The 21,374-nt window shown below is 42.6% G+C and overlaps 1 protein-coding gene across 4 annotated transcripts; it reads right to left on the bottom strand.

The window, feature by feature from the left end:
• Positions 1-6,138: 6,138 nt before the first annotated feature.
• SUB1 (SUB1 regulator of transcription) lies at positions 6,139-21,131 on the bottom strand. 4 transcript variants are annotated; one of them, XR_012656071.1, is made up of 7 exons: positions 21,042-21,131; positions 17,970-18,042; positions 16,147-16,266; positions 14,974-15,082; positions 13,892-14,162; positions 12,904-13,013; positions 9,783-9,871 (listed from the first exon to the last, which is right to left on the bottom strand). XR_012656071.1 is itself a non-coding variant. In XM_032771261.2 (6 exons), exons 3-6 carry the CDS (start codon positions 18,039-18,041, stop codon positions 9,792-9,794), a joined length of 381 nt encoding a protein of 126 aa, XP_032627152.1. In that variant the 5' UTR covers position 18,042; positions 20,778-20,919; positions 21,042-21,084; the 3' UTR covers positions 6,139-9,791. The 4 variants fall into 4 exon arrangements, 2 of the variants coding, with proteins under 2 accessions (XP_032627152.1, XP_032627151.1); XM_032771261.2 differs by lacking the exons at positions 12,904-13,013; positions 13,892-14,162 and adding an exon at positions 20,778-20,919 and having other exon boundaries at positions 6,139-9,871; positions 21,042-21,084; XR_012656072.1 differs by lacking the exon at positions 12,904-13,013 and having other exon boundaries at positions 9,787-9,871.
• Positions 21,132-21,374: the final 243 nt, after the last annotated feature.

The raw sequence follows: 21,374 nt of genomic DNA, 5'->3' as shown, positions 1-21,374 counted from the left end.
GCCAGAGTGTTCCGAACCCATGGGAGAAAGGACGCTACCAGGTCTATCGAGTGGGCTATACAAAAGTCCCAGAGTTGAATGGACTCCTGACAAAGGGAGGATGACCATGTCCCTCCCTGTTTATGTAATACATGGCCGTTGTGTCTCAGTGTTCACAGACAACACAACGGCCTTGCAGATGCTGTTGAAACACCTGGCACGCAAGGCGGATTGCTCTCAACTCTCGGACATTGATGTGCAAGGCCAGCTCCTGAAATGACCAAAGGCCCTGAGTGCAAAGATGTCCGAGGTGAGCACCCCAGCCGAGAGAAGATGGATCCGTCGTCAGAGCCATAGAAGGCTGGGGCGGATGGAACAGCATCCCTGCACACACCAGGGAGGGCGTCAACCACCAGTCGAGGGAGCCTAAGACTCTTGGGGGAACCGTGAGGATCCTGTCTATATTGTGTCTCCCTGGGTGGTATACTGAGGAGAGCCAAGTTTGAAGGGGACATAGGCGTAGCCTGGCATGCTTCGTCACGAACGTGCAGGCAGCTATGTGACCCAGGAGGCCGAGACAAGTTCAAGTCGAAGTGGTTGGGAAATTTTGTAGGCCTTGTATAACAGATATCATTGCATGAAACCGCGGCTGTGGTAAGCAGGCCCTGGCGAGACTGTAGTCCAGAATGGCCCCAGTGAACTCTATTCTTTGTGTGGGAACCAGAGCAGATTTCTCTAGGCTGATCATCCGGCCTAGTTGGATGAATAGATCCTTGACAATGCCCATGTGCCGCGTTACTTGGGTCTCGGAGGCCTCGCGAATGAGCCAATTGTCGAGATATGGGAAGACGTGTATGCGTCGACGACGGAGGGAGGCGGCAACTACAGCCATACACTTTGAGAACACTCTTGGGGCTGTGGAGAGACCAAACAGAAGGACCGTAAATTGGAAATGTTGACGGTTGACCCCAAACCTGAGGTACCGTCTGTGCGGAGGTTAAATGGGAAATGTGAAAATACGTATCCTTCATATCGAGGGCGGCATACCAGTCTCCAGGATCCAAGGATGGGATGATGGTCCCCAGGGATACCATGCAGAACTTCAACTTTATTCAGAAAGTGTTGAGTCCCTGCAGGTCTAGAATTGGTCTGAGACCTCCCTTCGCCTTGGGGATTAGGAAATAAGGGGCAAGAGATTCTACTCTATAGCTCCCATGGCAAGGAGGGACTGTACCTCCTGAAAAAGGATTTGCTCATGAGAGGGGTCCCTGAAGAGGGACAAGGATGGGGGTGGGAGGGAAGGGCGAAATAAACTGAAGGCAATATCCAAATTCTACCATGCGTAAGACCCAACAATCTGAAGTTAGTTGGGTCCATGCAGGGAGGAAAAAGAAGAGAGGCGGTTCCAAAAGGGAGGGAAAGGATCCTGTTGAACAACTGGTACGTCGCCCTCGGGGGTCCCGCGGGTGGTTTGGCGGGGCTGTGATTCTGACCCCCTTGGGGTCCGGACTGCCATCTACGATTGCCTCGACCACGCCTCCTGCCGAAGTCCTTCCGCTGTCTAGACAGGGGCTAAGGGCGCTGAGGCTGGGGCCGGAAGGGTCTGCACTGAGTTTGTGGTGTGTGCATCCTGAGCGAGCGCATGATCATCCTGTTATCCTTCAGGCTCTGCAGCCTAGGGTCAGTCTTTTCGAAAATAGGCCCTGACATTCGAAGGGCAAGTCTTGTATCGTATGTGCAATTCAGGTGGAAGGCCTGACACCTGAAGCCATGATATTCGCCTCATGGCAATTTCCATAGCCAGAACTCTGGCTTCAGAGTCGGCTGCATCTAAGGAGGCCTGGTGAGAAGTTCTCGCCACCTTCTTTCCTTCCTCCAAAAGGGCAGCAAACTCTTGACGCGAGTCTTGGGGGACTAGCTCTGAATTTCTCAATCGCCGCCCAGGTGTTATAGTTATAGCGGCTAAGCAGGACTTGTTGGTTTGCCACTCTGAGTTGGAAGCCCCCCCTCAGAGTAGATTTTACTTCCCAATAAATCCATGCGCCTAGCCTCCTCTGTTTTTGGGGCAGGGGCTTGTTGGTCATGGCACTCCCTTTCATTAATCGATTGGACGATGAGGGAGTAGGGAGAAGGATGTACATACAGGTACTCGTACCCCTTAGAGGGCACCATGTACTTCCTCTCAACTCCCCTAGCCGTGGGCAGAATAGATGCTGGAGACTGCCAGATGGTATCAGCCTTCGCTTGGATCGTCCAAACAAACAGTAAGGCCAACTCTTGTGGGAGTGTCAGCCGACAAAATATCTACCACCGGGTCCTCTATCTCTGGAACCTCGCCCACCTGGAAGTTCATATTCAGGGTCACCCGTCTCAGGAGGTCTTGATGTGACCTTAGGTCAATTGGAGGAGGATGTCCCTGCCACCGCTTCATCTGGAGAAGAGGAAGAGGAAAGGCCAGGGACAATCGGGTCCTCCGTTGTCTTGTGGACTTGAGCGACGTCCAGCTCCGGTGGGACCTCAGGGTCTGGTGCCTGAATGGGAGCGTCCTCCGTACCTGCAGGAAGGGGGCGGCTAACAGTAGCCTCCGACACCCAGTGCTCCGACGGTACGGAGCGTGATGGCACTGGAGGTCCATCTTGGGCTTGGTGATATGCCCAAGGCATCCAGAAGGACCACTGATGAGGTCCTTGGTCTTGAGCCTGGGTCTCTTGGAAGACATGGCTGGGTATATCTAAGTCACAGTCCTGTGCATAGGAAGCACTGTCCGCATAGGATGACATAGATGCATGGCGAGACAGCCAAAGAGGAGCTGAAAAACCCCTGAGAATGGTCTCCATCCCTGGGTAGTCTGCATGCTGCACCGGAGAGCGGTACCGGGCGCCATACCAGTACCGGGAACAAGACCAGGACCTGCGACCAGAACGGTGCCAGGAGGTTGAGCGGGACCTCGAAGCTCGACACCGGGAGCGGCTGCGAGAGGTGCGGTGCCATGAGCTTGATCGGTACCGAGAGTACTGGGCCAGCGAACAGGGTCCTGAACAGTGCTGCAAGTGCAACCGGTACCAAGATGGAGAACAGTACCGGGACTGCGAGCAGCGTCAGGAACGGGATTGGCGATGAGACAGAGAACTCCGGCGGGACTGCGATCAGTGCCTCTCAGCAGTGCCGGGGGTTGAGGCAGCGCAGTCTCTGTCAGTGCAATCAGTTCCCTTGCTGTAGAGAATGTCGCTGGCGTGGAGGGAATAGTAAGCTCAATCACAGCGCGTGCTGGGGAGCTGTCAGGCACTGGACTCGACGGCTCTGCAGGACCGGAATCAATGGTGCTGAAGTTGTCGGTGCCAGGCGGTCCAACTTAGGCAGGTGCTCCGACTGCAGAGTGGACACAGAAGCCGCAGGAGTCTTATTTTTTTTTTTGACCCGCGGGGAGAGGGAGCCATGCCGAGCAGACACCTGGGCCGGTGACGGTTGGTGCCGAGGGGCCTTAGCAGTACCGGGTGCACTCCGGTGCCGAAGATGCACTTCTCCCCGGTGCGGACTGTTCGACGCTCAGTGCCGAGGGTGGAGGTGTAAGAGCTGCCTCCATCAGGAGCTGTTTGAGATGAAAGTCCCGCTCCTTTTTGGTCCGCAGCTTGAAGGCCTTGCAAATGCAGTACTTATCTGCGAGGTGGGATTCCCCGAGGTACTTAAGGCAGGAGTCGTGAGGATCTCCTGTAGGCATCCGCTTGTGACAGGCCGAGCACGGTTTGAAATTCGGTGAACTGGGCATGGGCCTCGGCACCGGGTGAGGGGAAGGGGCTAATCCCCGAACTCCTCTTAACTATATACACTATGTTAAAGAAAATAAACTAACTGCAAGTATAGAAATTTGAACTATATACACAATAACGAGAAAACTACGAGTAGCTAGGGTGGTGGTGATCAGCTAAGCCGCGCTCCACTGTACCAACAACCGACACAGGCAGTAAAAATGAACTGAAAAGCCGTTGGGTCGGCAGGGGTATATATCCAGCACCATAACGGCGCCACTCCAGGGGGCGACCCACCAAGCGTTGCTAGGGTAAAAATCTTCCGACAAACGTGCATGCGGCGCGCGCACACCTAATTGGAATCGATATGAGCAAGCACTCTAAGAATAATTCATTTTTTTCAGCAAAGTTCTCTCACTGAAACAGTATAACAGAGTGAAAGCACCAGTGCACCAAAGTGAGCTGAGAGGGTAAAAAAAAGTTAGAAAGTCTCTTCCCAAAACTCAAGTAATTTCCGCTATCTTAGCAGCTAGTTAGACAAACATTTTCCAGAGTTCCATGACTCCTATTCCCATGGGAAAACTGTAAAATTATTTGTAGTATAAATGGCACAATAGATATTGCACTGAATACACAAAAATAAGAGGAAAAACTCTCTCCCTCCTTCAGAGTTCACAATCTAAAGGTCAGATTCTGTCATTGTTGCTCAAGCTGGGTAGTGCCTGACTTCATAATTAGTCCCACTGATTTGAACAGGAACATCCACTGAGAGTAAAGATGGCAGAATCTGTACATAAACAATCAATATAAATTAAACAATACATGGGGATGCGGAGAGACGTTTAACTAGTGACTCAGCATTTGTCTTCTCAAATACAAGTATGGCAACCCTTCTAAGTGTACTGAATAAAACTTAAGCTTTCATATGAAGGGTACTGTGATAGCTAAACCGACCACATGTTCTTTGTTTACCAGTTTTTCACAGTTTCCCAGGGCCCTAGGAACTTTTTCAGAACAAAGGCAAGTCCTGAGTTTCCATTTAATCAAAATATTTGGGTGGGGAGGAGAGGGAGAGAAGAGGGGTTTGTTTAACAGCTACAAAATTCTTGTTCAAAGCATCTCACTATACAGAGGAAGAGCCACCAAGTTGTCTAAGTCTACAATAGTCACCTAGAACAGTGCTATGACCCTCTGCTCACTCAAGGAAAAAGCATGGGTAGTTCTTACTTTTTTGTAGAACAGACTCCTTCACCAAACGACAATTTACTGCACAAAATATTCTCCATTGATTGAGAGAAATAGAGGTCCCCTGGTATGAGACCAAAGTGCATATCTGCCTTTTCAGTGCCGCTTGTATTGAAACAAGAGACATATAGCAAGGATTGCTCTGCAAGAAAGCTAATTCAAGGAAGGACAATGCAACCAGAAAATCCATTCTCTACAGACCACTCCAGCAACCATGAGAAAAACGGGAGTCTTCTTTCTAAAGAGCCCTATACTGAACTAACTACTCCTGACTAGAAAAAAGGGTTAGAAGAGTGGGGATTGGGATTTTTGTTTGGGGTTTTTTGGTCCTTTTTCGGGGGAGGGGAGAGTCATGGGGAAAGAACAAGGTAATTAAAAAAGGAATCACCTCAAGAATAGACACTTAAGAAAAAAAGTTTAGATTTTGTCAGACAAAGTAATTCATAGGGAAGTTTTCTACTCACCAAGCATAAGTGGATTTTTCAAACCTGGAAGCAACACTCAAAGTACTTAAAGGCAGGGACCTGCATATCTTGTGATTTTGCATCCACGTCTTGCTGCAAAATTGTATTTCACATTATAGTCTCATAATTTTGGTTTGTGAGGAAAACCTTCCAAACATGAACCAAGAGTAAAAGAATGCACCATTCTCTGCCTGAGACTGCAAACTAAACCAACAGTTGCAAGAGATATCAACTGTTTCATTCATAATGGTTAAGGCTAAGATTGACTCACAGATATTACTGGGTAAATATTCACAAGCCTGACTTACCAAAAATACCCAACTAAATCTCTACCTTGGGGCCCTGCTACTCTGGGTGGCCCCTGCTTTTTTGGGGGGAGGAAGGCGGGGTGTTTACCTGCCCCAGGCCACTGCTCTCTGGATGGCCTGTGGGTGCCCCAGGACCACTGCTGCTGCTGGGGCAGACCCCAGGGCCATTACCCAGGTGGTCGGACCAGCTGCTCGGGCAGCCCGCCCCAGGGTCAGCTGCACCAGCCACTGTGGAAGTCACAGAAAGTCACAGAATCCGTGACTTCCATTAGTGCCATGAGAGAAGAGCCACCTCAATAATGGTGCAAATCAAAAATCTAAAGATTACATTTAAACTGTCATTAATCTCCTATCTTTTGAATCACATTCATTCATTTTCAGATCTTGAAACTGATATCATGCATATAATTTTTCATTTTTATTTGAACATTTACGATAATTACAATTGGATGGTTCATATTTCCAGTGGTATCTCCACTGTGGATACCACCAAAACATACATACATTCCACACGGTTAACAAAATGACATTTTAGTTACTAGAATTACAACTATTGTTTTGTACATTTTTTTGCTTACAGATAAAGTATTGTTGCTGGGGTATTTCTGTTAACAGTCAATATCAGACTACTACATCTGTTTAACTTTAATAGGAATGAAATGAATACTGTACATAAGGATAATGTACATTATAAGGTATTCATTTAGCACTGAGATATTTTGGCAAAAAACTTTCAATGCACTTAGAGATCTTATGAATTGGAACAGGTTTAATATTTAGCAGTTATGCACTATATAAATACTGATCAAACGTGTACAAACTTTTGTACATCTCTTCTTACTGGTTCATATTTAAGTGGAATATATGAAGTTAATACTATGTAACATCCTTCCCTCTTGTGCACTTTAATTTCACAAGTACGCTTATAAACCATCAATTTTTATTTAATTCGCAAGTCAATTATCCAGATTTTAGATGTGACATACAATCCTTCCAAACATTTGTTTTTAAAACCAGAATGATATAGCATTGGGTAATAGTCATATGATGTAAATTGATGCAGTTTAAATACTTTTGTAGTTCTTGATGCAGAATTCTTAAAATGGAACACTTATTCATCACTGTTAAATAAATACCTCCATATCAGCCATTCAGCACTCCAACTTTCTTCATGTTCTGAAGCATTCTATTTTGCAGAGCATATTGAGTTAAATCACGAAATTAACTGGCTGATGAGAGAACTACTACTTATTTTTGGAGGAGCATTTTATTGCTATAGATGGGTTGGGGAGTGGAAGGCTCTGAAGTAAAATATACAAAGCTTTATGAAAATATTTCATAAGGAAATATGGCTGGCAGGTTAAAAGATTGTTTTGTAATGTAGTTAAGTTTTAAGTAAAATGAATCTGTACCAAACTTTTAAAGTAAAAAATGCCAACAAAACCAATGATTAAGTAAAATCAAGCGGCTTCAGTGAATTCAAATTATCCCTGCTAAAACTGTAATTTGTCTGTAAAAAGAGCCAATACTCCTTAGTTTAAAATAGCTGTTTCTATAAATCTGCCAGCATTGTTTCCACAATAAAACTAACACCAACCATATGAAGCCTTCTCATTCATTCCCAACACCAGAGAACTCAACTTCCGATTTCCCCTTAACCCACACATATTTGTTATATTGCACCCTAATCCACAGTTACCATGAAAGAACGTCAAGGGCCAGTGCTGTGACAACCACAAAACCGTCTGAGAAATTACATTGCTCCCTCCGTTGTTACAATTACGTTCTTCAGAACAAAATGAAACAACTCAGGTAAGACAGGTGAAGTCTGAAGTTACAAAGTTTCTGATTTAATGGTGAGATTTTACTTGGGTTTTGCATACTATAAAATCTATGATATAAATATTGCAAAAGCCTCTTCCAAAGAGAGAATAAGTTATGTTAACAAGAACAATAGAGGTCTTTAAGCAATTATTTTCCTTCATTTCTCTGTGGAATTTTGGCAGCAACTTTTTTACTATTCTTTCTAGTGCAGATACATTGCAAGCAACAGGAAATTATTCAAAAAGGACAGCGGAGCTAAAGATGAGATTGCTGCCCTCAGACATGCGTCGTCCTCCCCTTCACTCCACAAACAGCACTTTAAGAACTCAAAGTTCCTCAAAGTGACAAGGACTAAATCACCTCTTTGATTAGTCGCATTTGAAATCATTCATTACCAACTGGGTTAAGGGGAAAATATGATACTGCATATGTAAATTAAACAGTATGTTTAGTTAGATTCCTTTTTCCTCAGGCTTCATGTATCATTTATCATGTAAATTCTTCAGGGCAGGGATAGTCAGTGTATATAACATTTAACAAAACAGGGCCTCTGCACATCTGCATTATCGATAAATTCCTCATGCCCTAGACAGCAAACAATATTAAGATATTCTGAAATTAAATGAAAAGCAAAAACCAGTTATCTAAACAAGTTGAAAATTACAATAGTTTAACATTAAATGGGAAAAATACAGTAGATTCAGTACTTGTACATTCAGTGATATACAGTCCCAAAACTGCAATTTTCATGAAGTCACTATCTTCCTCCTCGGATTAAAGCAATTTGAAAGTCAGATACACACACACACAGCCCCCCGCCCCCCCCCAAACATAAATTTCTTCAATATAGTGTTAATTCACTCACTAACTGATCTCACACCTTATTTTTGTTGTTAACTTTTTAATATAGGAGTGCCCTTTATAAGCTCACACCCAACTGTAATAAGAATATTGAAAAGGAAAGCATAGAAGTATCTTAAGTCATCTATCAAAATTCTCTTCAGTTATGTTGCATCTACACTACATTACCTCCTACTGAAAAGAAGCATCACTCTGCTACAGATCAGGATGCAGATAGCCGAGTGAAGTTCACTAAAATCATGATCTACTAAAATCATGATCTGCTGTATGCCAGCACCAAACATGCTCTTCCTAAAAGGCTAAACAACTGTGCACATGTAAGCCACACAAACGTGTCCTGATCAAGCAATATGGACAGAGCAGAACTGTTTTAGCCCACACTGAAACTTTAGCTAGGCCAGTTTTAATCCTGCTTAGTTCAGTCTACACCAACTGTATTATAGCCTACTGGTAGTTTTAGCCATGCTTAAATAGGATTGTTGAGCATGACTAAAAGCTCTATCAATGCAAGATAAGTGTTCTTGCCCATTAGAATCAGATAGTATGTTCAAAGACTATTTTAAACTAATGCAAAGCTTGAGAACAGTAGATAAGTAAGGTTATTAGTTCATCTGTTTAAGCTGGGACCTTTGAAATACAATCTTAATAAATCCTATTCTGAAGTAAAAATCTTACCATAATATGTAGGTATATCATACTAAAAATCTAGTGTCTAAGAATAAAGGCTAATTATCTTTTTTAAGTCAAATGATCTGCAGAAGAATGAAAAGTAAGAATGTGGCTTGTGTCCAAGTGTTATTGTGTGATAATCACATACGCTTGTTTAGTGTAATACTTCATGCAAGCAATGCCAAATACCTATGTACTTATCTACATAAGAATAATGTGGGGAATTTTCAAAGACAGTATTTAAGATTATCTACAAAAAATAATTTAATTATTCATTATTTGGACTGAGTTGAAATCACGAATATAAAAGTTACAAACATATGCAATAAGGTCAAGGTTTTTTTAATGTCTCCTGATTAACAGTTAATATGAACAAGTTTTAATTGAACTGAAACCAAAATTAAAAGGAGACTAAACTGTTGGCTGGAAGCCCACAGCTATGTGTTATATAGTATTACTGTATTATTATTTTACACTGTGTTGAAAGCAAATCATTCCTTTTTAATAAAGTATACACAAACAGCCTCACTTAGAATACACTTTTAATGCACATAAAAAAAAAGTATTCATCTTACAAATTGTTTTGCAATCCAAATATACAATAGCTTGGAAAACAAGTATTTTAGAAAACAAAAGCCAATGTGTAAAAAGACTGCTTAAAACAACTAAAACAGTAAGTTTCTGTATGGCTGTCTTTACAGTTTTCTTACTGCATCATCGATATCAGAAATCTGTTCCTTCAGCTGGCTCCACTGCTCTGGATTTAAAGAAATACCTGAAATGCATTAAAAACAATTCCTTAGTGCAAGATCAAGATTCTGTACAACTTTAACAATCTTATTATGTCATCAATATTTTCCTAACTAACAATGTTAGCTGTAGTGAGTGTTAAATGAATAATTCCATTAACTAAAATATCTATGACTATACACTGGAATATTTACATTTAACTTCAGGCTAAACAAGAGGTTAGTCTGATTATGGATTCTGTTTGGATATGAGAAGATACAAACTGTAGTGCAGCATCTTTGTAGAAACCCATCCACAGGTGTTACGTGAATCACAAGAAGCTACAAATGGCAGGCTGCACTAAAACTCTGGATGAGCTGGAGAGGCCCAGGCTTCTCTCTTTGATGTGATAAAAGCCATATTTGTGGATTGAGTTTGCACACACATGTTCTTAGATTCACAGATTCCATGGCCAGACAGGACTATAATGATCGATTAGCCTGACCTCCTGTCCAACTTGACCCAGTGAACTTTTGCAAAATTCTTAGAGCATAGATGTTTTCTAAAAAGATAATCTTGATTTCAAAATGGTCAGTGATGGAGAATCCACTATGACCACTGATAAACTGTTTCAATGGTTAATTACCTCCGCTGTTAAAAAATTTAAGACTTATTTCCAGTCTGAATTTGGCTAGCTTCAACTTCTAGCCATTGGATTGTGTTACACCCTTCTTGGTCAGACTAAGGAATGGGGAACAAGTATTTAATAATTGGCTCCTCAAAGTCACCCCTTAATCTTCTTTGTTAAAACTAAATTGTGTACATTAAGCATGTAAACATTTTTGAACCAGCACTGTGCTGCACCCCGTTCTTCTCTCCCACCACAAAGAAGTATGACATTTATCTATATCTTCTCATGCACCAATCTTACTCATGCCTCTACGCATGTTTCTTATACTTTTAACCCATTGTTTATTTAAGGATTTATTCAATTTTGTCTCCATTCATTCAAAGAGCAGTCTAGATGCACTTTGGGAAAACCTGTGATAGGACCCAAAGGAAACAGGATCAGGACTTTTTTGGTAACGAATATTTTTTTATTTGAGAATATTAAACATAAGTACTGCTGATGTCAGCCACCTGTGAACTTTAATCTAGAGAAGAACAAAAACACTTTTCCTACATTCTCCCATGTTTTGGGCACCAGCTAGTCTGAACATGCTGTCACACAGTTTTATCAAGTTTTCAGAGAAGACAGGTTTAAGAAATCTTGAACACTTGACTAAAACTGACTAATTTTGCACTTGGAAAATATCAAACAGCATTAAGCCCTTTCCGTCAGAAAATATACAATCTCAAAATTCTTACCACAGTCACCAACTTCATTTCTAGATGAACAGACCAACAAAATATCAAGTATTCTAATCTAGCATAGGTTTACAAAGTGTGCTGATTTCAGTCAAAGCAATTTAAAGCAATACTGATTTTAAGATTAGATTTTAGTTTCGTTTCCAAAAGGAAGCATCACATAGTTTATAACAGCGAAAACTGTCATCTATTGATGTAATATTAGTGTTAGCTACATAGCCTAAACATCACTTAATTGTTTTAGTTATGTCTACACTACATCCTATATTGGCAAAACTCATGTCACCCAGGGGTATGAATATTCCACCCCTGAGCAACACAAGTTACACCAACATAAGCATTCATGTGGACAGCGCTATGTCGGCAGAAGAGCTTCTCCTGCCAACACAGCTTATGCCACTTAGGGAGGTGGGTTTTTTATGGTGTCAGGAAAGCTCTCTCTCACTTTGGCAAAGAGCATCTTCATCGGATGCATTGCAGCTGTATTGATACAGCTCCGTTGCTGCAGCACATATAGACATGGCCTTAGTAACACGCATGGCTTGTTCCAGCATCAACTTACTTTACCAAACAAACTTCTTCAGAGAGTTTGTGGTAGTCAAATTTAGTGATGTAACATTTCTGATTTAGTCAATATTTGTTTAGTCATGCTGGATTTACATAAGGGCTTATGGAGTTAGACACTTAATTCCCACAGAATTTAAATGGGATTTGCATGTTTAAGTCATTAGGCTCCACTGAAAATCCTAGCCCGAAACTACAGTACAAGTAAATTTTGTTGGGATTACACCAGAACCAACATATCAGAATGTTACTGCTTGGGCTCTGCTTTCCCAATTGCTGAAGTAACAAAACCTCAATTGAAACCAAGCTCTAGTGTGATATGCACTAAAATCAAGAGTAGGTAATGGCAAAACAAGTTTCTTTTTTCAGTTTTAGTAAACTGTGACTACATAAATGAGAGAAACTGCACTGAGACATTTTCTAGAATACAGTGTCTTCATCTGCCACCTGGATTAATTGTTCAAGATGGTTACCTACTTCCTTTACACACTATCAGTTTCTGAAATTAGAACAAACTAGTCAAGATTCAGATAACGTCATTTGTACACCTGCAGTAGCTTCAACCCCGGGGGGGAAGGGGGAGGCTTATTTACTGAGCTGTACATCTGAGAGACTAGCCAGACATTTCCACCAGTCCACGGGTTTAACTTCACTGAGTTCAGCAGCAAACACATTTTTGGGTGGTTCTCTTCCAGCTCTGAAAATTTATTATAATGTACATGTCATAGCAGCATTAATTTAATTTTTACTTTTAACATGTGTACTGGTTCTTTAGATTGAGAATGCAGGAAAGAAAGCTGAATCAAGGAAGCGCTTTACATATCTACAATTTAATTTTGGGTACCGTTGACATTTTTCCTGATCCCTGTTAAAGCTTGAACCATCTCAAACTCTTTAGAAAAAGTTATAAGCAACTAATTTTTCTTACGTGAACCAAGCAATCTTCAGCTATGAACTCTTCATTGAGAGCACCAATACCGACTACAAAGTAGTCCATGGTTGTTTTGGATGATGAAAATGAATATTTCTTTGACTGTGCACCAAACAAGCATTCTAACAAATTTAGTTGTACTGCTTCTGCCGGATGCATCAGATAGTGGTAATGATGAAGCTAACAACAATGCAGAAAGTGGTCATTCATCTCACCTGTATAATTCTAAAATTAACTGCCTGAAAACTTCGTTGACACACAGATAAAGTTGCCCAGTTCTGCCTCGTGCCCTTCCAGAATGTGGAGAGTGGCTAAACTTAAATCTCTGAAAACCAGGAAATACAAAGTTAAGGTTGTGTTGCAGGGATGGTGTGTACCTTAACTCTGTCCCTCTCCAGCTGGCAACAGACACTAGAAAAAATGGTGCCACAAGACGACAGGAGGAAGGACTATGAGAAAGTGCCATTGTGTTGTGTTCCAGATCTGAATTGCACCAGCACTATAAAATATAAATTGGAATAGCCATTGCATTTCAAACTTCTATTTTCACCTCAACTAAAATTTTGGAATTAAATTGCTCATGCCTAAACACTCCCAACCTAAGAGGGTTAACAGACATTGATAGTTTATCTGTACTTAGATCATTCAAAACAGTTAGCTTTTAAAACTTCAAACTTTCAATTGATTTAGTCTGAATTGAGGATTAATAATTGGACATTTCAAGAAATGTAGTTCAAAAAACTGAAAAATTACGTATGTGTTTTGCTCACATGATGTTTATACCAGCAGTATAGTAGTTCAACCTGCTTGTGGTTGGTTTTTAATCCATTGCCTAAAACTAGTTCATACAGAATGTCTGGGTCAAGTTCAAAACTCAGCAGTGCAAGGCTGTCAAATCAATATGGACACCTGGACATCTCCATTATATTATGATGCCCCACTGCAGTGCCACCTTTGATATTCTTTCATGGTCCAGTCCCATGCCCACTGTAGTCAATGGGAGCCTTTCCCTAAACATGAACAGGCACTGAATGGAGCCTTTAATGACAAACTTCTAACCTTCAAACACTTAAAATTCTCATTCAGAGGAAACTAAATTTCTCTGCTTCTTGTTATAACCCCCACAGGAAAATAACCCAGCAATATTTAACTTGGTTTTTAAATATTTTTCTAAAATGTAATAAAAACACTAACATTACTCACCAAAAGATCCAGAATATTCAGACTGACAGAGAAACAGTATCTTCAATGTCATCCTTGGCATGGGTAGCACACTTTTCAAAATGTTGTTTCATTCCTGCTACCAAGCCCTGCATTGTCTTTGTTACGCTTATACAGCATGTGATCCTTTCTTAATACTTCCAAATGATACAGGAATCTCTTCAAAAAATATTCCCATATGGGACTTTTGCATCTTGGAGACACGGTAGGTTTCCCCAAAAAATGTTTAGTACTATAACTTACTGGTATAACACTGTAAAAATTAAACAAAATTCTTCTGCAAAATTTGTATTAAAAGCAGTTGTGTTTCCACTTTAGTGTTCTCAACTGAACCCTGTTCAGCTCCGAAACTAGTAATAGGTTAACATGCAGTTTAACATCTCATGCGATGGTAACTTAAAACTATCTGGGGGGAAATAAGAAGTGCTAAGATGTTAGAGAAAACACAACAGTTATTCAGTAGTCCAGGTTACAGAATTTAATACTTTTCCCATCTATAGTTTCTAAAGAGATAAAATCCAGACTTGTTTTGATGAATCCTATTTAGATATGGTGCCTAACTTCAATCCACTGCAACACAAACTTTTCTCATTTTAAAATTATAAAAATTTAAAGCATAACTTTCAGGCAGATAGTTGTAAATTCCGGTTTAAATTTGCTTTGTTTAAAAATGGTCTTTTTATTTTTAAGTTATGGGGTTTTATACCCTGTTCTCAAACTGTGGACCATATCCTCATTGCCAAGGAACCAAAATACTTTTAGGAGTAGGAGAAGAGAAGGAAAAGGACCAGAACTGTGGCATGTGCCTAGATTTCCCCCCTCCCGCACCCCAATGTTAATGCTTTCCCATCATGACATCTTCTAAGTAACTAAAATATTTTATTAAGTAAGTATCAAGGCACATTAAAATTTTGCATTAGAATCAAGAATGGCCTCGTTATTTAGCTGTGAACCATATGAATCTGGTACTTACAGAATTCTTCAAGTTAGACGATTTTCCACAATAAAGCTAAGCTAAATATACTTTAATGCTATGCAACCAATGACACAAAATAGAAGTTCACCTTTTCTGCCAGGTTTCATTTCACCTTCTTGATCCATCCAGTATTCTCTAATATCAATTAGGACTTTCCCTTTAAAGTCACGAACACTGACATACCTCATTTTGCCAATCTGCCAATAAAAACAAATCAGAATTTAATATATTTTACACAGTATAAGATTATTCATGTTTCTAATCAGCATTAAATACTTTGACATGAGGCACCGCATACTGCTACAGCTTATTTTAGATTTAAGTAGAAATGATTGGATTAAGTATTTTCCTGAAGTATATCAGGACTAATAAGTGGTGACAGCATTAATGGATGAAGGACTTAACACATTAGGAGAATTCAGCATTATTTCCTGGAAAAATGGGTGTCCTCAAAAGAAAATTCATGTGTACCTAAAAGTTGAATTCCTAATAAATACTGCCAACTTAAATCAGTGATTATTTCAGAAAAACTCCTGCTTCCTTGTGCAAAATTTGTTAACAAAACTAGAAAATGCTACGAGAGAACAATCCATTCAAATTTGTTTTCAAGCACTGAGACTAATGAAGATGATAGAAGAACTATCACCTCCTCCTGCTCTAAATCAGAGTTCATTTCAACGTTTCCAGAAACAACAGAGCTCTGCATAGGTTAAACAAACAGAAATCCTTGAAGTTCTGAATTTACTGGAAAAATTTGTGGTGGAGGCCACAAGCTCCAAACACACAGATTGTCTGATGCTTAGCTCAAGTCTAAATCCTCACAGAATTAGAGAATTGGATATCACAACTAAATTAAATCCTAGGTGGCACAAGAAAGCAGATTTCACATCTATATATGGCAAGCAACAGTCTCGTTTTCTCAGATTAACTGCACCTGACAGCACTATTAGAACTTCCAAAATGACACTATAAACCAAGACAAAATACTGGGAACAAGTGATACAATCAATGAAACAAAGTTAGAATTGAATGGCATAGCATGGATTATTTTACTCTGCCAAATCTCATCATTGTTTTTTCTGGGTATCTCACTTTCACTGTAACCACATTTAGCCAAAAGATTGAATGCTATGCTGTACCTGGATACAAAAACCAAAGCGTTTTAAATTTTTTTCATAAAGATTACAGAATACAAGCTATAACATGCTTCCTCAGGAACCCTTCAACCAACAGCCTCTAGAAATAGCATCATCAATATTACCTGGAACATATTCTCATCTCTGTTGCTGCTTTGCTTAGAGGAAGCTGCACCTTTAGAACTTTCACCAGTCTTTTGTTTCTTTACAGGCTTTTCTGGAGCTACTTGCTTTTTCCTCTTTGCCTTTAACCAAAAATGTAAAAAATATAAACAAAAATACAAAGCACATCCCATTTTATTAGTTATTAAAAGAAGAAAATAGAGGCTGCAAAGGACTATATAATACAGTAAATTGCGAGGGGGGCGGAGGGGGGAATTTTCAAAAGTGCGCTAAGATGTCCTAATTCTCCTCCTACTGAAGTCAGTGGTAAAACTCTCATTGGACTTCAAGAGGAACAGATTTAGGAGAATAAGCACTTTTGTAACCTGAAGAAGATCTAAATAAAATTGAGGTGAACATTAAATTTTCTTCCTATACACACCTTGCACTTTTTACATCTCCCCTATTCAAAGGAGAGAAAGGAACATTCTCTCTCTTTTATTCTCACTTTACTATTGTTACTAATTTACATACAGCACTCCAAGATCTTCATGCTTTCACACCTTATCTGCAGCGAACTACACAATATACATAACAGAATAATACAGTTTTGTCCTATCCACAGAAAACTCAGCCAGCACTTCAAATGCAGAACACTCACTACAATCATTGTAGCCCAGCATGTACAGGTCTCTCGCAACTTACGCGCATTTAACATGCACGATTCCAGCTTTACACTGAAAGGCCTGGAGTCTGGGAAGGGGCATGGCCTCAAGTAGAAGAGGCGGGGCCTCAAGATTTAAAGGTCCAAGGGCACCAACTGTGGCTGGGAGTCCCAGGGTCTTTAAATCACCCAGGGGGCTCCCAGCTGCAGAGGTGGCTGGTAGCCCCTGGGGCGAACTAAAGGGCCCGAGGCTCCGGCCACGGTGGAGCTTCGGGCCCTTTAAATGCCAGCCCCAGCCCAGCTGCCAAAGCTGCGGGCGGAATTTAAAGGGCTCTTCTGGGCTCCCAACCACAGCGGGAAGCCTGGAGGAGCCCTTTAAATCCCCCCTGCAGCTCTGGCAGCTGGGCGAGGTGGAAGCCCTTTAAATTCTGCCCACAGCTCCAGCGGCAGGACCAGGGGGCATTTAAAGGGCTCCACCGGGCTCTCCACCGCAGCGGGAAGCCTGGTGGAGCCCTTTAAATTCCGCCCGCAGCTCCGGCAGCCAGGCAGGGGGAAGCCCTTTAAATCCTGCCCACAGTTCTGGCTGCCGGGCAGGGGGAGGGGCCTTTAAAGGGCTCCATCAGCCCTTTAAATGCCCTGCCCCCACCCCGGCCCCGCCACCAGAGCTGAGAGCGGGATTTAAAGGGCTTGAGGTTTTGACTATATGCGGTTTTCGCTTTACGCGATAACCACGGAACGGAACCCCCACCTAAGATGTGACAGACCTGTATATCAACTCTGTTTAGCTTCTCAAGCCCATCAAATCATGTTTCTCAACATCAGCTTTCATAGCTGTTTAGGAGGAAAAGAAATGTTAACAGAGCAAGGGAACTAAAATGGTTTAGTATTTTTGCTCTCACCACAGAGATCCACAGAACTCCAAGAACCTTGTGATTAGATGCCACAAGTGAAATAACAAATGATACAAAGCCAATCTTAAAAAAAAGTTTTATTCCATTTTTAGAAGGATCTCACCTTGCCACCACTGATCCCAGTTTTAACAAAAGGCTAGGCAACACAAATAGCATGGCGTACACATTCCATCAGAATTGAATTGCCTCGTAATCCAAGCCAGAAGAAGTCTGTTTGGTGTTTTGTTTAATTACCAGACTAAAATGCAGTAAACAATTGTCCAATATTCACCTTTTTGTCAAGTTCACTATCTGAATCACTGGCAGATGAGCTTGAAGACACAAGTTCCTTTGATTTAGGCATTCTGGAGAGAAGAATGATAGTGAAAATATCATACAGGAAACGCTGCCCTTTATGACTGGAATGCACTCCCCAAACCGCTTTGCTAAGCCTCTTCTCTCATCTTATTCAAATCTCTCATATTTGAAGCCAACATGAAGTGGCAGGAAACTTGAATATATGTCTATCATCCTAGTCCTTTATCTCCCTCTCTTTTGATCCATTCCCTTCATTTGCGTACTGTCTCACTTATTTTGAAACTTCTTCAGGACAAGGACTCAGGGCAGGTGTACACTTAAACCACTGCATAAACAGCAGCTGCACCATTGTAGCACTTCAGTGAAAATACTACTATACTGAAGGGAGAACTTCTCCTGTCAGTGTAATTAATCCAATTCTGCAAGAGGCAGTAGCTATGTCAATGGAAGAAGCCCTCCCATTGACATAGTGCTGTCTACACCAGAGATTAGGTCGGTATAACTACGTTGCTCGGGGGTGTGGATTGTTCAGACCCTTGAGACATGAAGTTATACTGATGTACGTTTATATAGTGGAGACCTGGCCTCTGTTTTTACTTGATTTGTGATACATTTAACACATTTTGGGGTACACAAAATAGTAATAAACAGCTCAGTCTAAGTTACTATAGATTTAATTTATTATCCAAACTAATTAAACATTTCTACATACATTTCAATAGAAGTTTTCAATGAATGTCACAAAGCATAAAGGTACAACATTATCTAGCAAATGACTCCCTTCACTCTTATGTATTGTTATTGTCTACTTTGATTTCCAGGTGACAGAATGACAAGTACTGGTTAAGAGATATAGACCCATCACTATAAACTTTTCTACCTATTTCAAGACATTAAAAGAAAATATGGTGTGTGGTTAAGCCACATTGGAGGTGAGACTATCTAAAATTGTATTCTCAGTTCTGCCACATATTTCTAGGTCAGGGGTTCTCAAACTGGGGGTTGGGACCCCTCAGGGGGTCGGAGGTTATTACATGGGGGGTCATGAGCTGTCAGCCTGCACCCTAAACCCTGCTTTCCCTTCAGCATTTATAATGGTGTTAAATATACATTAAAAATACTTTTATATATAAGTGGGGAGGGGTCGCACTCAGAGGCTTGCTATGTGAAAGGGGTCACCAGTTCAAAAAAGTCTGAGAACCCGTCCTAGGTGATCTCAGGCAAACCACTTGTGGCCTAATTTTCATTAGTTAGGCATGCATGGAGATCCATATCTTTTGAAGGCATACTGCCAGATGTGTCTACTCTGCAAACCTATCGATATAGTATATGACCATCTAGTATTCCATGTAGAGAAAAGGCACAGGAAGGATTCTAATTAATTGCTTTTAATACCTTTCCAGCTTTTCAAAGAACAAAGCAGATTACAAAAGGGAATAGTTTGTAGGGAAGGAACTGTAGTAAGAGATTGGGGAGTATGTGGACTACTGGTTTATGTCAAGTAAGGGGGAGGATGACTATCGGGCAATAACATAGTGCAAGGTAGTGTTAGGATGAAAGGCACAATAATATATGGCACGGGTAGCCAAACTGGCTCATGAGCTGCATGTGGCTCTTTTACAGTTAAAAAGTGGTTCATGAAGCCCCCCCACTCACTACCTACCAGACTTGGTGGAGAGCAAGGAGGCTCAGGACCTCGGTGGGGTGGGGTGGGGTAGGGTGGGGCTTCTATCCAATGGGGAGGTGGCCTCAGGGCATCAACCCCATGGGGCAGGCCTGTCCTGGCTTTCGAACTTCTGAAGACTGTCTTCTGTGGCTCAGGGGATCAATAAGTTTGGCTACCCCGACATATGGAATGAATACACGTGGGGAAAGAACAGCATCAGGTGAAAAAGCAGCCAAAATGAGGGGAAATGGAACACGGGAGAGGGAGAATAGGAAACTGGAATGTGCTGGGGGTTACAAAAGGAATGAGAGAAGAAAAAAACAAAGTCTGCCATGTTACAAGATTGTTAATGTGCTGAAGAGGGGCAGGACCCACTGCGTGGGTGGGGAACAGAATGAAATAAGGTAGACCAGTGAGTCTGATACAGCCTGCAGGCAACAGTACAGAATTTTTAAAAAGAAAGACAGAAAGAAAGAGGGGGAGCAAGAAGTGCATGAAGGGAATAAGGAGGAATGGGTACCAAAAATGAGAATGGAGTGAGGGGATTGAGAACCAATGGGGAATAATATAGGGGAAATTAGGGAAAGACATCATGGAGGAACAGGGCAATGGGGATCGAATGGGTCACTCAGAGACATATCTAGTATATAGGGTTGGGAAGACACCGCACCACGCAGAGGGATATGGGGTGCCCAGAGGAAAATGAGGTGGAGAGGAGAATGGAGGAAGATGAGACTGGACAGGTCACTGAGTAGAGAATGGGGGACAGCCTACAAACACAGAAGAGAAGGGGGGGGCGGTTCTCAGCCGCCATTTTCTCCCTCGTTCAGACGCTCCCCTCCCCCTAATGAAGAGAGAAGGGGCAAAGTCGGGACGGGTTAAGAAAGGTTGACACGACACAGAATCACTGAGGGCTCACGGTGTAGGGGGGGGGGCGGCCGTCATGTCATGGAGAATGGGAGCGGGTCGCGCAGTGGGGGATGGGGGTAGGCGGTTCCCCGCCGCCATTTTCTCCCTCATTCGGATGAGCTTTCTTTGCCCCCCAAACATGGCAGTATCTCCTGACGCAGCGCCCCCCCCCGCCCCCAAACGGTCAACGGGAGAAAGTCTTCCTACCCCACGGCACTGGGCAGAGCAGGAGCGCGGCGGGAATCCCGCGGGCCGAGCCTTCCCCAGCGTTCGAGACGCGGCGGCTCATCCTCCCGCCTGGTCCGAGCGCGGAGCTGCCCGACCACCCCTCCCCTGGTTCCGACAGGCCCTGAGCTGGGGGCGGGGGGGTGGAAAGACAGGGAGGGAGATATAAGATGGCGGCGGCTGCCAGGCCCTCAGCCCCCCGAGGTGGGGGGAGAAGAGGGGGCGCGAGAGCGGTGCGATACTCACGTCCCGCTGGCTCTGCGTGCTGCTCTCTTCCCCGAAGCACACCACCACCACCAAGAAAAACGGAAATGTCGCAACCGGCAAGCCCCACCCGCCTGGTGCGTCATTACGTCCCGCAGCGCGTCTCTTAGAGCGCTCCAGAGGCCGGGATGTTTAAAGAGAGAAAGAAGCGTCTCTTTATCCTAAGCCGCGATGGGCCGCCCTGTGCTTCCCTCCGCGGCCTACAAGGGAACAAGCCCAGAAAACGGGCATCATCCTCCTCTCCTCGCCCCCCACCCATGGGCTGGGCAGGAAGCTGAGCCCTATGTACTCCCTTCGGCGGGAGGCGAAGCGTAA

This window comes from Chelonoidis abingdonii, chromosome 6 (assembly GCF_003597395.2).
Source record: "Chelonoidis abingdonii isolate Lonesome George chromosome 6, CheloAbing_2.0, whole genome shotgun sequence".
Taxonomy (NCBI): domain Eukaryota; kingdom Metazoa; phylum Chordata; order Testudines; family Testudinidae; genus Chelonoidis; species Chelonoidis abingdonii.
This window is presented reverse-complemented; position numbering and strand designations above follow the sequence as displayed.

What these genes read in the sequence shown, in the direction of transcription:
- SUB1 (XM_032771261.2), bottom strand. Translation starts at nt 18,041, where the DNA reads ATGCCTAAATCAAAGGAACTTGTGTCTTCAAGCTCATCTGCCAGTGAT. An exon ending in ATAGTGAACTTGACAAAAAG is followed by an intron (nt 16,267 to 17,969) that starts GTGAATATTGGA and finishes TTTTGGTTAAAG; the next exon opens with GCAAAGAGGAAAAAGCAAGT. An exon ending in GAGATGAGAATATGTTCCAG is followed by an intron (nt 15,083 to 16,146) that starts GTAATATTGATG and finishes TTTTATTGGCAG; the next exon opens with ATTGGCAAAATGAGGTATGT.